We start from the raw sequence: 12,957 nt of genomic DNA, 5'->3' as shown, positions 1-12,957 counted from the left end.
GTCCTGAAAGGGCAGTCCTTAACTCTAAGACACCCATCCCAGCCAATCCGCATCTTCCTCCGCCCCTGCGAACCAAGAATCCACCAATCGTAGAGCTCCAGCAGCAGCATGTGCTCTTTCCTTTTCCTCCCAGCACTTCTCTCTCTCTCTTTCTTTTTGGTGTCTCCCAAACTTCCTTTGTCAATCAATCGGGGAGACTACAAAGACTAACCCAGCCCCCCACCTAACTCCGAAGGCGGCGCGCCCAAAGAGAAGCAGTCAGGGGGGCGGGACGTCACTCGTCCCGCGAGCAATCAGGCCAGAGTTTTGGCTGTCCAGGGGCGGGGCGCGCAAAGTCTTCTTCGGCCACCTGTCTCTCCCAGCTTTTCATCCTTCCCCATCCCCCCCATTCCTTTCCTCACTTGGTTTATCCCGCTCTGGGCCTGGCTGAATTCGCAGCGCCATGGGGGAGGGGGACAGGTAGACGGAACCATTCAACCGGGCGTTGGAGGGAGGGAGGGGAGGAAAAAAAGAAAGGCGATTTAAAGAGACTGAGATGCGGCCTAAGCGGGGCTCTGCTGAGTGGGAGGTGGTCCGAAGGCAGGAGAGAGAACCCACCCATCAGGTGAGTTCATCCTTCTCCCTCCCTCTAGCCCCAGTGGTGACGGTGAGGACAGTCCGGAAACCTTTCTCCTTCCCCCCTCCCTCCCCTTACTTGCTTACTTACTTACTTCCCCACCCCTGCCTGGCCCCAACGGCGAGGCCCATGCGGATCCGAGCTGCCGGGCCCACAAAAACTCCAGCTCGGCAAGCCTTCGACCTTCCCCTTTCAAGTGGCAGCGGCGAGGTCTTGTCAGCCCGCTGAACTTTCTCCCTCCCTCTTCCCCTGGCAGCGGCAGCGAGGCTTTGTCGGCCGCCAACCTTTCCCCCCCTCAGCCCCCCCAGCAGTGGCAGCAAGGCCGGAGCTCCGCTCGCCAAACTTCCTCCTTCCCCCCTGGGCGGCGGCGGTGGCGGAAGGGAGGGATTTGCGGCTTACAGCCGCTAGCCGGCCAAGACTTCCCCCCACCCCCTCTCCTCCTGTTGCCACTGCCAAAGCTGTTCCAAGAGCGTTCCCTGCACATGCGCAGTGGACGCTCTTTTACTTTTGGGGGGATTTAAGTATCCCCCCGATATTTTTTCCAACTTTTCAGATTTTTGTGCACATCTGGGGACTGCCCCAAGTGTGCACAAACATCTCCCTCCCCCCCAGGTGCCCCCGATGTGCGGAAATAAGTATCCGCCTGCAGGGGGCGACTTCAGTATTAGATATATAGATACACTGGATATATGTTTCTCAAAGAACAGCCATCCCCTGCATCACAACATGGGAATTTCACCAGCAGTTTCTGATATAGCACAAGTGCCTGCTGGATACATACAAGCTCTTGGGCATATCTTAAGTAACTCCCCCTGAACACACACACTTAGGTTTACTTCTCAGCAAGTCCAGCCAAGAAATTCAGCATGCCTTTTACTCTAGAAAGTGATTCTAGTAATGCAAAACTGTGTAGTTACCATCAATGTCTGTATGGATAACATCAACAAACTGCGCATCAGTGTGATACAATCTCTCAGTTGGCTCTTTTCCACTAAATGATGGCCCTGCTGGGTCAAGACCTGGCATGAAAAATAAACATATTTACCTTTATTATAATAGGGTTTTCTATTTCTACAATGTACTAAGTAAGAAAGAGACCATTCCATGACAAAATATGCAGGCATGCATAAAATGTTTTTTTTCTATGGTTTAAGTTTAGGTAACACAAACAATACAAAATGAAACCATTACTTATATTAGCTACTAAATAATAGTGAGATTATGCATTAAGTTAATTAAATCAATTAACTCCCTCTGATTTGTTTGTATTCTTAACATCCTGACTCCCATATACAGTGGCTACAATGTGAACTATGAACATACTTGGGGCTTGTAAAAGGTCCTGGAGACACGGACCACGTCTTCTTCAACAATGCTTCAAGCAAATGAGATATACATGGAATCCGGCATCCATTCCCCTTTCCAAAGAGGGTAATGATCTCATGATTTACACAATGGGACTAAGCACAAGGTAAGTGCAACAGGACTTGCTTTCACAGAAGAAACACTAATATATTATTTCAACAGAACTTAAGAGGACTTCACCTTCACTAGATTTTGGCACCAGTGTTAAATACTGGGCTTTGATTTAATCCCACCAGTCATGTCACACTGGGCTGCATACCTCTTCTTCTTTAGAGAGATAATAATCTTCTGCAGAACAGTCATGTATAACTGGCTCAGGGCTTGCCTACATTATATGCTCCCCGCAAGTGTGTGATGTTGATTTAATCAGCAGCTGACCTATATAGGTTCTATGATGAAACCTAGGCTAGGTGTGGGTGTCACTAGAAGCTGTGTTTTCCTGGTTTAAGCTGCAGCTCTTTGAGGCAGACCAAATAGTCTAACTAAGAGTATAAGGATGAACATCTACTGTAAATTCAGTCTCACAGCTTCTGTATGGTGACTAAATTGGAGTTTACTTGTTCATTACCTATAGGAAACTGAATGATTTAGTATGCAAAGAGAACTATGCCACTGAATATTCCACAAATTGGTAAGAGTCTTACCTGTTATTCTGCCAATTTTTCCACTGTATGCCTTTCCAACGAATCCAGCTATATGAGCCCCAAGGCTTACTCCAATCATGTAAATAGAATCAAGGGAGGCTCCATTTTCCTGCCAGTAAATACGCAGGGATAGGAAGTTACAGAAATGTGAATTTCAACATTTTTATGTCCTGTGTGTACACCAGTATATATTGTTCGTCAAATGTCCAGTTTTGTTTGCTGGTTTTGGAAGCCTAAAGACTTTCCAAAAGGCGGTGTGTGACCTTAATTTATTGAAAATGTCAGAAGGGATGTTCTTTACAACAAAGATAGAAAACTAACATTGTTTCTGAATGTATGACCATAGCTTAAATAACATATACTTTAGTGCACTTGGGTAATGCGACTATCATTTTTAATGATGGGGAAAATGTCTTCTTCCAATTCATTTGATTGTAAATTTGTTCTCATTTGATCAAGTATTCTAAATTGGACTGAAAATAGAGGTATGTATGAATGAAATGAGTAACACTGTGTGAATCAAGCATTGTGCCAGATTGGGGGGTCCTTACCATTCGTCAATGACCCTGACTCAGTGGAAAGAAGCCAGTAGCCTTAGAGTGAGAGTGAAGGGATTGGTAAGACGCACCAGATCCTTCTCTCTATGGTCTTTTTTTGCAGGTTAGAAGCAAGAAGCCAGCACTTCTTCTTGGGCTGGCTCCCAACCTCTTATGAAGGCACCTCTGCATGCTACAGATGTCCAGTTTGCACTTCCAGCCTCTCAGAAGGACGTTGCTTCCCCCAAGGGCATGTATTTGGTTCCCTTGGCAGCTGTAGCTACTTCCCACCCACTCAGACCCTCCGCCTCCCCTTGTGGACACCTCTCAGCTGTAAAACAGATAGCAAGCCATTAAAGGCTCAGACTGCTGTTGCCTCCTCCTGAAAAGGCAACAACTCTTCCCTCTTCCCCAGCCCATAAGCCTTTTAACCTCATCAGCAAAATATATACAAGGCACCTTCTAGATAAATTAGAATTATGGCTGGAACAGAAAGAAATTATCCCATTAGAACAAGCAGGTTTTAGAATAGAAAGGTCGACATCAGAGCACTGTTTGGTGCTGCAACAGCTAATCGAAAAATATTCTGGAAAGGACCCAACCTCTTTATATGCAGCCTTCATTGACTTGAATGCAGCTTTTGATTCCATCTCTAGACAAAGATTGTGGCAAAAACTTGAGTGCTCCAGCATAGACAAAAGATTGTTATATCTTGTCCGTGCCCTTCATGAGGAGTCATGCCTAAGAGTGAGATGCAATTCGCAGGGCCTACTTACTAACCCAATGAAAACCTTCAAGGGAGTCAGGCAGGGTTGCCTTTTGGCTCTCACATTATTTAACTATTATATTAGTGATATGGTGAAACATAGGACTGATATCAAATTCCACCCGCCGAAGCTCGCTTCTCGTCACTTTTCAGTACTGCTATATTTATTTATTTATTTATGTATAAATTCAATTTATAGCCCGCCCTCCCCACTGCGCGGGCTCAGGGCGGCGTACAATCAGGCATAAGCCAACATATAAAACATATTTTAAGCCATTTAAAATCATTCTACAATATAATGTATTGCTCTGGATGTTCCAAGTTGATTTTCCACAAGATGGCGTATTACTGCTGCTCTACCAACTCAGCGTCGTCTGTTCCGGGTAGTACTGACGTTCTTTCTTCCAGGGCCAGGTAATGATGGTACAGTAGTGGCAGCTCCTACTCAAATGCCTGGCAGAAGAGCTCCGTCTTGCAGGCCCTGTGGAACTGTGCAAGGTCCCGCAGGGCCCGAATCTCCTCCGGGAGCTCATTCCACCAGGTAGGAGCCGCCACCGAAAAAGCCCTGGCCCTGGTAGCGGCAGACGATGCAGATGATGCAGCCCTGTTATCTAGGACACTGCTAGGACTCCGTAGGGCACTAGACAATTTTGTAACATATTGGGACAAGGAACAGCTGGTGATGAATTTTGATAAAACAAAAGTGATGGCATTTGGCAGACGACCTAAGAAGCGTTCCTGGACCATGAAAGGGAATAAAATCGAAAAAGTAAACAAATTCATTTATCTGGGGGTGGCTATTCAGGACCATGGAGCAAATTCAGCACATTGTAACATGATGGTGGAGAAAGCCGAGAAAGCTGTGTGTGCTATTTTGAGATTTTTTCGATCCAAGGGGGGCTTATATGTCCCAGCAGTACTGAAGCTGTTCCAATTCAAAGTCTTAGCACAGCTCCTTTATGGCATTTATACAGGCATTTCTGCTGTAACTTACATGGTCTTTGACCGCAAATAAACATTCATTCCTTCATCCCTCCTTCCCACAATTTTTCCTAGATGGGGTCATTCCCCCTACCTCCACTAATGCCTTGCACAAAACCAAGTAAGAACTTTCAGGGGAATGTTGCTGACCCAGCTGAGCTCTGAGAAGGAGCAGGAGATAGAGCTGCTAGAGGGGTGGTTTTTTATTTGCTTTCAGCTGAGGTGATTTAGCTGAGAGGCTACTGTGTGGGGAGTGTGTTTGGGAGCATGTGGGTGAGTTGTTAGTTGCTGCAGAGTCCTGGCTGCTTGAGATGGGGTGTGAAAGGGTCATTGTTTGACTGTAATTGAGTGCCTGGGTGAATTTGAATAGCTGCTGGCCACACCCTCTGCTGGGGGAAGCTTCTATTTAAGGCAGCACCTTGCCATAGGCTTGAGCCTCTGGCATGAGCCAAAGGGTGAGAGCCAAAGGGCTCTTGGCCTGTGGCTCTTAGCCTAGGAGCTCTTAGACTAGGGACTCTGTAGGAAGACCAGGAAGAGCCAGAAAACCAGGGCCCTAGTCTCCTTGGGTTCCCAGTAAGGTAAGTAGACTTCTACAAGGAGAACCACATAAATACAAAGGGTTTTGAAAGGGGGATTATATATAATTATTATTTTAAAAGCAATTATGAAGCCAGAATGCCAGCAGGGGGTTGGGTGTTATCCAGTGTATTGCACAGAGTGTCACATATATGACTATCTGCCCACTGGGCAGAAGTCTTGGGTGTGCAATTATGCAATTATGAAGCCAGAATGCCAGCAGGGGGTTGGGTGTTATCCAGTGTATTGCACAGAGTGTCACATATATGACTATCTGCCCACTGGGCAGAAGTCTTGGGTGTGTGCCGGGTGCAAGGAGCTCCTGGTTCTCAGGGAACGAGTTTGCTCCCTTGAGGCCAAGGTGGCAGACCTGGAGAAGCAGAGACAGTCAGTAAGGTGCACGGAGAAGACTCTTAGAAACTTGTTAGATATGCCCCACTCTGAATATGGCAGCCCCGCCGCTGTCAGGGAGCATGAGGGTCGAGAAGAAACAGGGCACCGTGCTGCGGATAAGGGGAATGTGCCCTCAGAAGGGACCTCTTCTTCAGCTTGTGAATGGGTATCCTTTTGCACCAAGGAACCATACCTGGGCAGGGAGGGAGGGGGGCTCTTGGTAGTTGGTGATTTGATCCTTAGGCAGGTAGACAGCTGGGTGGTGAACCTGCATTCTGACCGTATGGTGACTTGCCTGCCTGGTGCAAAGGTAGCAGACATTACATGTGTTCTAGATAGGAGCCAGTGGTTGTGGTACATGTTGGCACCTACAATGTGAGGAAATGCAGTCGTGAGGTTCTGGAGGAAAAATTTAGGTTGCTAGGCAGGAAGCTCAAGACCAGGACATCCAAGGTAGCCTTCTCAGAAGTGCTACCTGTTCCACGTGCAGGGCCGGAGAGACAGGCACATATTAGTGGTCTCAATGCATGGATGAGACGATGGTGTAGAGGGGAAGGGTTCAAGTTTGTTAGGCACTGGGGTGCTTTTTGGAACAAGAGGGAGCTGTACAAAAAGAGACTGTCTCCACTTGTCCCAAGAAGGAACCAGGCTGCTAGCGCTTAAAATCAAAAAGGTGGCAGAGCAGTTTTTAAACTGAATATTGGGGGAAAGCCGACAGGAGATGAAACGTTTCTGGTTCGGGATGGCTCATCTCAAAGAGTTGAAGGGCTAGCTGTTACTTTTCTACAAGGAAATGGATAAGAATTGTCCACTGATACTATAGCTAATGATATGGACTGCCTGGCAAGGTCTCAAGGCAGCAAGAGGAAGGTTTTGGGCTTAACATGCATGGGAAACTATAGGTGTTTATACACAAATGCTAGAAGTGTCTGAGGTAAAATTGGGGAATTGGAATGCTTTGTGTTTGGGGAAAAACAGGCATTGTGGGTATTTCAGAAACTTGGTGGGTTGGGGAAAACCAGTGGGATACAGTGATTCCTGGTTATAAATTATATCGGAAGGATAGGGGGAAGGGATGGAGGTGGAGTGGCTCTGTATGTTAGAGAGGGTATACAGTCCAGGAAGATTGAGAGGGTAAGACAATTGGATTTGCTTCTGGAAATGCTATGGGTTGAAGTAGTGAGCCCAAAAGGTCCCCATTATAGGGACATTACTTCCCCGATACTTTCAGTGATATGAAAATTGTAGGCAGAATGCTCATAATGGGAACAACATAATGAAGTAGAAGAAATAAATTAGCACGGGGAGGGGGGCCTTACTCGTGTGATGTTGATTTTGTTGCGTGATGTTGAGCGGTGCGTACAGAAGGTATTTTTGGCCTTATGTCTGCTCCTCGACAAGACGGAAGTGGTCTCGGAGAGCCCTGGTCTGGTTCCTTCTCCCAGCTTCAAACGGAAGCGTATCTAAATGACGCTACCCTGGCGGGATCCCATCGCACCCCTGCAGAGGCCAACCATTTCCACCACTGTGGCCCTGGACCACTCAGGATGCTCCCTCGGGGCCTGCAAGACAGAGCTCTTCCACCAGACTTTTAGTTCCACACTCTGTTGGGCCTCCCCTCCAGTGGATCAGATCCGTGTCATCATCTGGGACCCAAATTATACTAGACTTGATCTGTTGTGGCGCGGGCTAGAAACAGGGGAATCAGTAATGGTGTTTTAACGGATGCATTTAATTGTTTCTAACTGTTTGGATATTATTTATGATGGAACTGCCCTGAGCCTGCTATGCAGGGAGGGTAGGATGCAAATCCAATAAAGTAATTTTTTTTAAAAACCCACAAATTTTGGATATCATTTCTGTGCATTCTTGGGGCCATTCCCTGGTCCTGTGCAAAACTGAAAGACGGGGCTCAACACCAAGCACAGCAGTTCGGCCAGCAGGATCTCTCAGGGCAACTGTCTTCTAAATAGTACACATGCATTTTAGAAAGCATGTACGTCATGTATGCTGCATTCATTAGCCTCAACACCACCCGTCAGGGAGGCCCAGTCTTGCAGAGAGGGGTCTGAGGACCACTGCGGGTGTCCACCTAAAACACAACCATCCACATGCTGTTTGGGAGCGTGGAGTCCTCTCTGTCTTCCCACTCAAGCCTGATTTGGCGGCTAATCTGAGTGCGCTTTAATGAAAGAAGGAGGGTTTCACAAAAGCCACACCGTGAGTTGGTGGCCAAGGTGGCATTTGAACTTGGAACATCCTGGATCACAGGTTATTTAATGGCATTTTTTTCCCTGCATTGTGTGTGCATTCTGTCTCATGTCTATTATTCTATGCTTGTTTCAGCTTCCTGTAATCCTAGGCCTGGTACATTTCTTGTGAGAGGTCTTATCTCATTGACGGATGTCCTGACCCCATGTCTTGCCTGATCTCCTTAGATCTCAAAAGCTAAGCAGGGCCGGCCTTGGTTAGAACTCGGATGGGAGACCACCAAGGAAGTCCAGGGTTGCTGTGTGAAGGCAGGCCACGGCAAAACCAACCCTGTAAGACCTTGAGGGGTTGCCATGAGTTGGCCTGCGACTTGACAGCCCTTTACACACCCTTTACACGCCCTTTACACACAAACACACACATTGACTTACACTGTGTGATCCACCTTGAGTCTGTACTCAATCCAATGCTTTTTAAACTTGTTTCTTAATGATTTGGAGTTGGGAGTAAGCAGTGAAGTGGCTAAATTTGCAGATGACACGAAGTTGTTCAGGGTGGTGAGAACCAGGGAGGATTGTAAGGCCCTCCAAAGGGATCTGTCGAGGATGGGCGAGTGGGCATCAATGTGGCAAATGGGGTTCAATGTGGCCAAGTGCAAAGTGATGCACATTGGAGCCAAAAATCCTAACTATAAATACACGTTGATGGGGTCCGAAGTGGCAGAGACTGACCAAGAGAGAGATCTTGGAGTCATAGTAGATAACTCAATGAAAATGTCAAGACAGTGTGCAACTGCAATAAAAATGGCCAACGCTATGCTGGGGATTATTAGGAAGGGAATTCAAAACAAATCAGCCAGTATCATAATGCCCCTGTATAGATCAATGGTGCAACCTCATTTGGAGTACTGTGTGCAGTTCTGGTCACCACATCTCAAAAAGGATATTATAGCATTGGAAAAAGGGCAGAAAAGGGCAATTAGCATGATAAAAGGGTTGGAACACTTTCCCTATGAAGAAAGGTTAAAGCGCTTGGGGCTCTTTAGCTTGGAGAAACAACGGCTGAGGAAACAACATGATCGAGGTTTATAGGATTATGCGTGGGAAAGAGCAGGTAGAGAAAGAAGTACTTTTCTCCCTTTGTCACAATACAAGAACTCATGGGCACTCAATGAAATTGTTTTACTTGTGTTTTTAATAATTGTGTTTTAAGCTGTATATATGTCATTTTGGAAGCCGCCTTGAGCCTGCTTTACGGGGAGGGCAGGGTATACATTTGATAATAAATAAATTAATAAATAAATTGCTGAGCAGTCGGGTTAGAATAGATAAAAGGAAGTCCTTCACCCAAAGAGTGATTAACACATGGAATTAACTGCCACAGGAGGTGGTGGTGGCTACAAGCATCAACAGCTTCAAGAGGGAATTGGATAAGCATATGGAGCAAAGGTCCATCAGTGGCTATAAGCCACAAGGTATAGATAGGAACTCTCAGGCTGGGGCAAGTGATGCACTGTCTTCTTGGTGAATAAATGGTGAGCACAGATTCACAAGAGTCAAAGGATGACTTTCTAAGAAATATGAAGCTTTCTAGCCCTAAACTGATTAACAACCATAAGCAATACACAAGGTAGGTATATAAAATCAGCCACCACATGAGTGATAAATAGTGAAATTAGATATTTTGGGTTGACTAGATAAATAAGAGACTGTACTAGGAAGACTAGCTAACTAGGAAGTGACTTGATTTGCTGTTCTATGCAGACACTGCTTATGATAGCATGTAGTTAAGAAGTTTTGAGAGGCTCATTTTGTTAGCGTGTGTTAGAGGAAAGAAGTATATACTGAAATGGACACAAACATTTAGGAAACTGTCCATTCTCAAGGTCTCACCAGGCACTATTACAGATTGGGTTGCCAGTTCTGGGTTGGGAACTACAGCCTGGAGATTTTGAGGGTGGAGCCAGAGGAGGACAGGGTTTGGGGAGGAGAGGGACCTCAGTAGGGTGCAATGCCATAGAGTCCACCTTCCAAAGCAGCCATTTCCTCAGGGGAAACTGATCTTTGTCATCAGGAGATCAATTGTAATAGTGGGACATCTCCAGGCACCACCTGGAGGTTGGCAACACTTTACAGAACTTAAGTGCTGTTCATGAGACCATTACATAATATAACATTGAAGAGCAGAATTTCTCTTTTTGTATCAGATTTGTTAGGGAGGTTTTTAATACAGCATAATTTAAATTAGCAGGGCTTCTAGGGGGCCAAACACTGGCTTCATATTATCCTATACAATTTCAAATGGAGCAGTGTAAAAAAAAAAATTGATATTTGCCACTTCCTGTTTGTCATGGCTGTGTTCTGTGCCCCCTGAGAATTTGTTCAAGGATGGGCAGGAGGAGGAGGCCTGGGAAATATGCAGCACAGGAAGCTATGAGCAAGAAAGGGGAATTGGCAAAAATTCCTCCACCCACTTGCACAAACCACAGGAGAGCTTTTGCAAGAGGCAGAAAGTGACTTTTGCTGATTTTCCCTTTCTATCAGCATTCCTTTAAGACTACTTATGAGAAGGATTATCTTAAAACAGCCACATGGAAACTAAAAGTGTCTTTGGCTGAAACACTGTTTCTGAGGGGCCTTCCAGTCAAATGCCAAATCAGACATGGTGGCAAACTGATCCTAGCGCTTTTTTATCCCAGTAGAGGAAACAGTGTCTGCTAAACTGCAAAAGCTCCCTTCCTGCAATCTAGCAAACCAAATTCTGGGACTCACAAAGGACACTTTTGCCTGGGGGGAGGGTTTAAGAAAGTGTATCTGGCATGCATGATCTAGAGAAAACCATGCCTGACAGATGTCCTTTACAGTAGCACCCCTATTCTTGCATGTAGCTCATCCACAAGACCATGTTTCCAAAATCCACTTTCCTTTCCAAAGGGGTAGGAAGCCCTACAGTAAGATTCCAGCTTGACTTGGCACATCCTAGACATCCCCCTGCTCTGCACCCAAAAAGCTCTTCCCACTATCTTCATACCTTTTCAAGGCAAGCACTTCTGTTCTTGAAGATGTGGAGAGGTTACCGGGAGTATTGGGAATATCTAGGAACCAGTTGCTAAAAGTGCCGCTTCCAACCCATGTGTTGTCATGAATGAACAGAGCTTTGTTCCAGCTGGTTTAAAGGAGGCAACTTGTCCGCTGGACCAGCCAAGGGGAAAGTCCCAGTAGAGCCAATCAGTGAGGAGTTAACTGAAGACCCAAGCTATTACAGCACTAAAGGTTAGAGACAAGGCTTCTCTGCGTTCTTTCCTGTTTCTTTGCGGGGTGTGTGTGTGTGTTCCACATGTGTTTTGTCCCCTCCTGTGCTTGACCCGATACTTCACTTGTCCGTGTCCAGCATATCTTCCTGCAGATTTAAACTGCCTGTTTCATGCCAGACATAAACTGGTGCAATACCAAATCGACCACTAGCTGATACACCACCTGAATCTGGGCAAAAGCACTTTGAGCCACTTGGTTTTCTAAGGTCGCTCTGAAAAAAAGAAGGGCAAAAAGCTTTTTAAAAAGCCTCGTTCTCCTCACGCTACAGTCCCACTCACTGCAACACATCTGATATTTGAAGGGTAAAAATTATGGGGAGCTCTTTTATGGGACTTCCGGGATTTTTTACGGTTTGGCCCATGGGAGCAGCTTTTCAGCGAGCAAAGGGAACTACAGTAGAAAGTGGGAGATAACAAAAAATCCTTTCTACAAAAATCACACAATTCACAGTTCTATACAGTTCAAACCAGAGGCCTGCAGCTGGTCTGTAAGCTTTCAGCTCGGCTCATTTATTCCTGCATTTCCCAAAACATATTAATGCAAGCGGTACAGTGACAACATTAAACTGTATGGCATGGTAAGTCCAATTTTGTGGCAAGCTATTCCTATGACTTACTACATTTCTGTATCACTTCCAAAATGCAGCACAGTTTTGGGGGGGAGATGTCAGTAAATGTCCAAAGTTTGGTTAAGATGCTGGGCAATATTCACAGTGCAATTCTAAACAGAGTCATATGCTTCTAATGACTTCAGCAGACTTAAAAGAATGTAACTCTACTCAGGATGACACTTTCAACTTAAAAATGGTACACTGAATGAAATTTAGAAATGGGATCAGGGGTCATTTTGTAGAAAAAGAGCTAGGGAAACTCATTAGCATAACTCATTAGCATATGCCACACCCCCTGAGATCACCGGAAGTGTGTCATAAGGCCACACCCACCACTCAGTTAGTCTTAGTCTTAAAGATTAGTCTTAAAGGTGCTATTTGTTAGTCTTAAAGGTGCTATTTGAACTCTTGGACTATTTTGCAGCAACAGACTAACACAGCTAATTCCTCTGAATCTAAACCCACCACTCAGGCTCCACCCCCAAAATCTCCAAGGTATTGCCAACTCAGAGCTGGCGAGCCTATCTGATGGCACATGTGGGGGAAAACAAGCAAACCACCCATGTCAGGTAAAAAGATTTGGTAATAGATGAAGTACAAAATATGTGGCTATTCACATTCCAGCTACCAGGAGTGTTCCCTCTAAGCTGAGTTAGTGTGAGCTAGCTCACAGCTTTTAAGCCTCTGGCTCACATATTTTTCTCTTCACTCAGGAAGGAGGGCTCCAGAGACAAACTAACTGATGCAGTAGCTAAATCACTCGCTCACAGCTTTAATGCCAGTGGCTCACAAAGTAGAAATTTTGCTCACAAGACTCCACAGCTTAGAGGGAACATTGGTAGGCAATTCCAGGGAGAAAAAACAGCTATAAACCAAGACCAACAATAAACCAAAACAGTTATAAACCAAGCATGGGGGCAGATGACCACATTGCTATGGAAAATA

General features: G+C 45.6%; 1 protein-coding gene across 1 annotated transcript in view; it reads right to left on the bottom strand.

Moving 5' to 3' along the window:
* LIPI (lipase, member I) overlaps window positions 1-12,957 on the bottom strand; it is a 37,361-nt gene that overhangs the window by 19,649 nt on the left and 4,755 nt on the right. The window contains exons 3-4 of the mRNA XM_015424284.1: window positions 2,626-2,734; window positions 1,534-1,635 (exon numbers count right to left, since the gene is read on the bottom strand). Of these exons, the coding sequence (XP_015279770.1) occupies window positions 1,534-1,635; window positions 2,626-2,734 (211 nt within the window). The remainder of the gene's footprint in view (window positions 1-1,533; window positions 1,636-2,625; window positions 2,735-12,957) is intronic.

The sequence above is a fragment of the Gekko japonicus genome, unplaced genomic scaffold (assembly GCF_001447785.1).
Source record: "Gekko japonicus isolate JY-2015 unplaced genomic scaffold, Gekko_japonicus_V1.1 scaffold2294, whole genome shotgun sequence".
Classification (NCBI taxonomy): domain Eukaryota; kingdom Metazoa; phylum Chordata; class Lepidosauria; order Squamata; family Gekkonidae; genus Gekko; species Gekko japonicus.
Note: the sequence above shows the minus strand (reverse complement) of the source record. Positions and strands in the feature narration are given on the sequence as shown.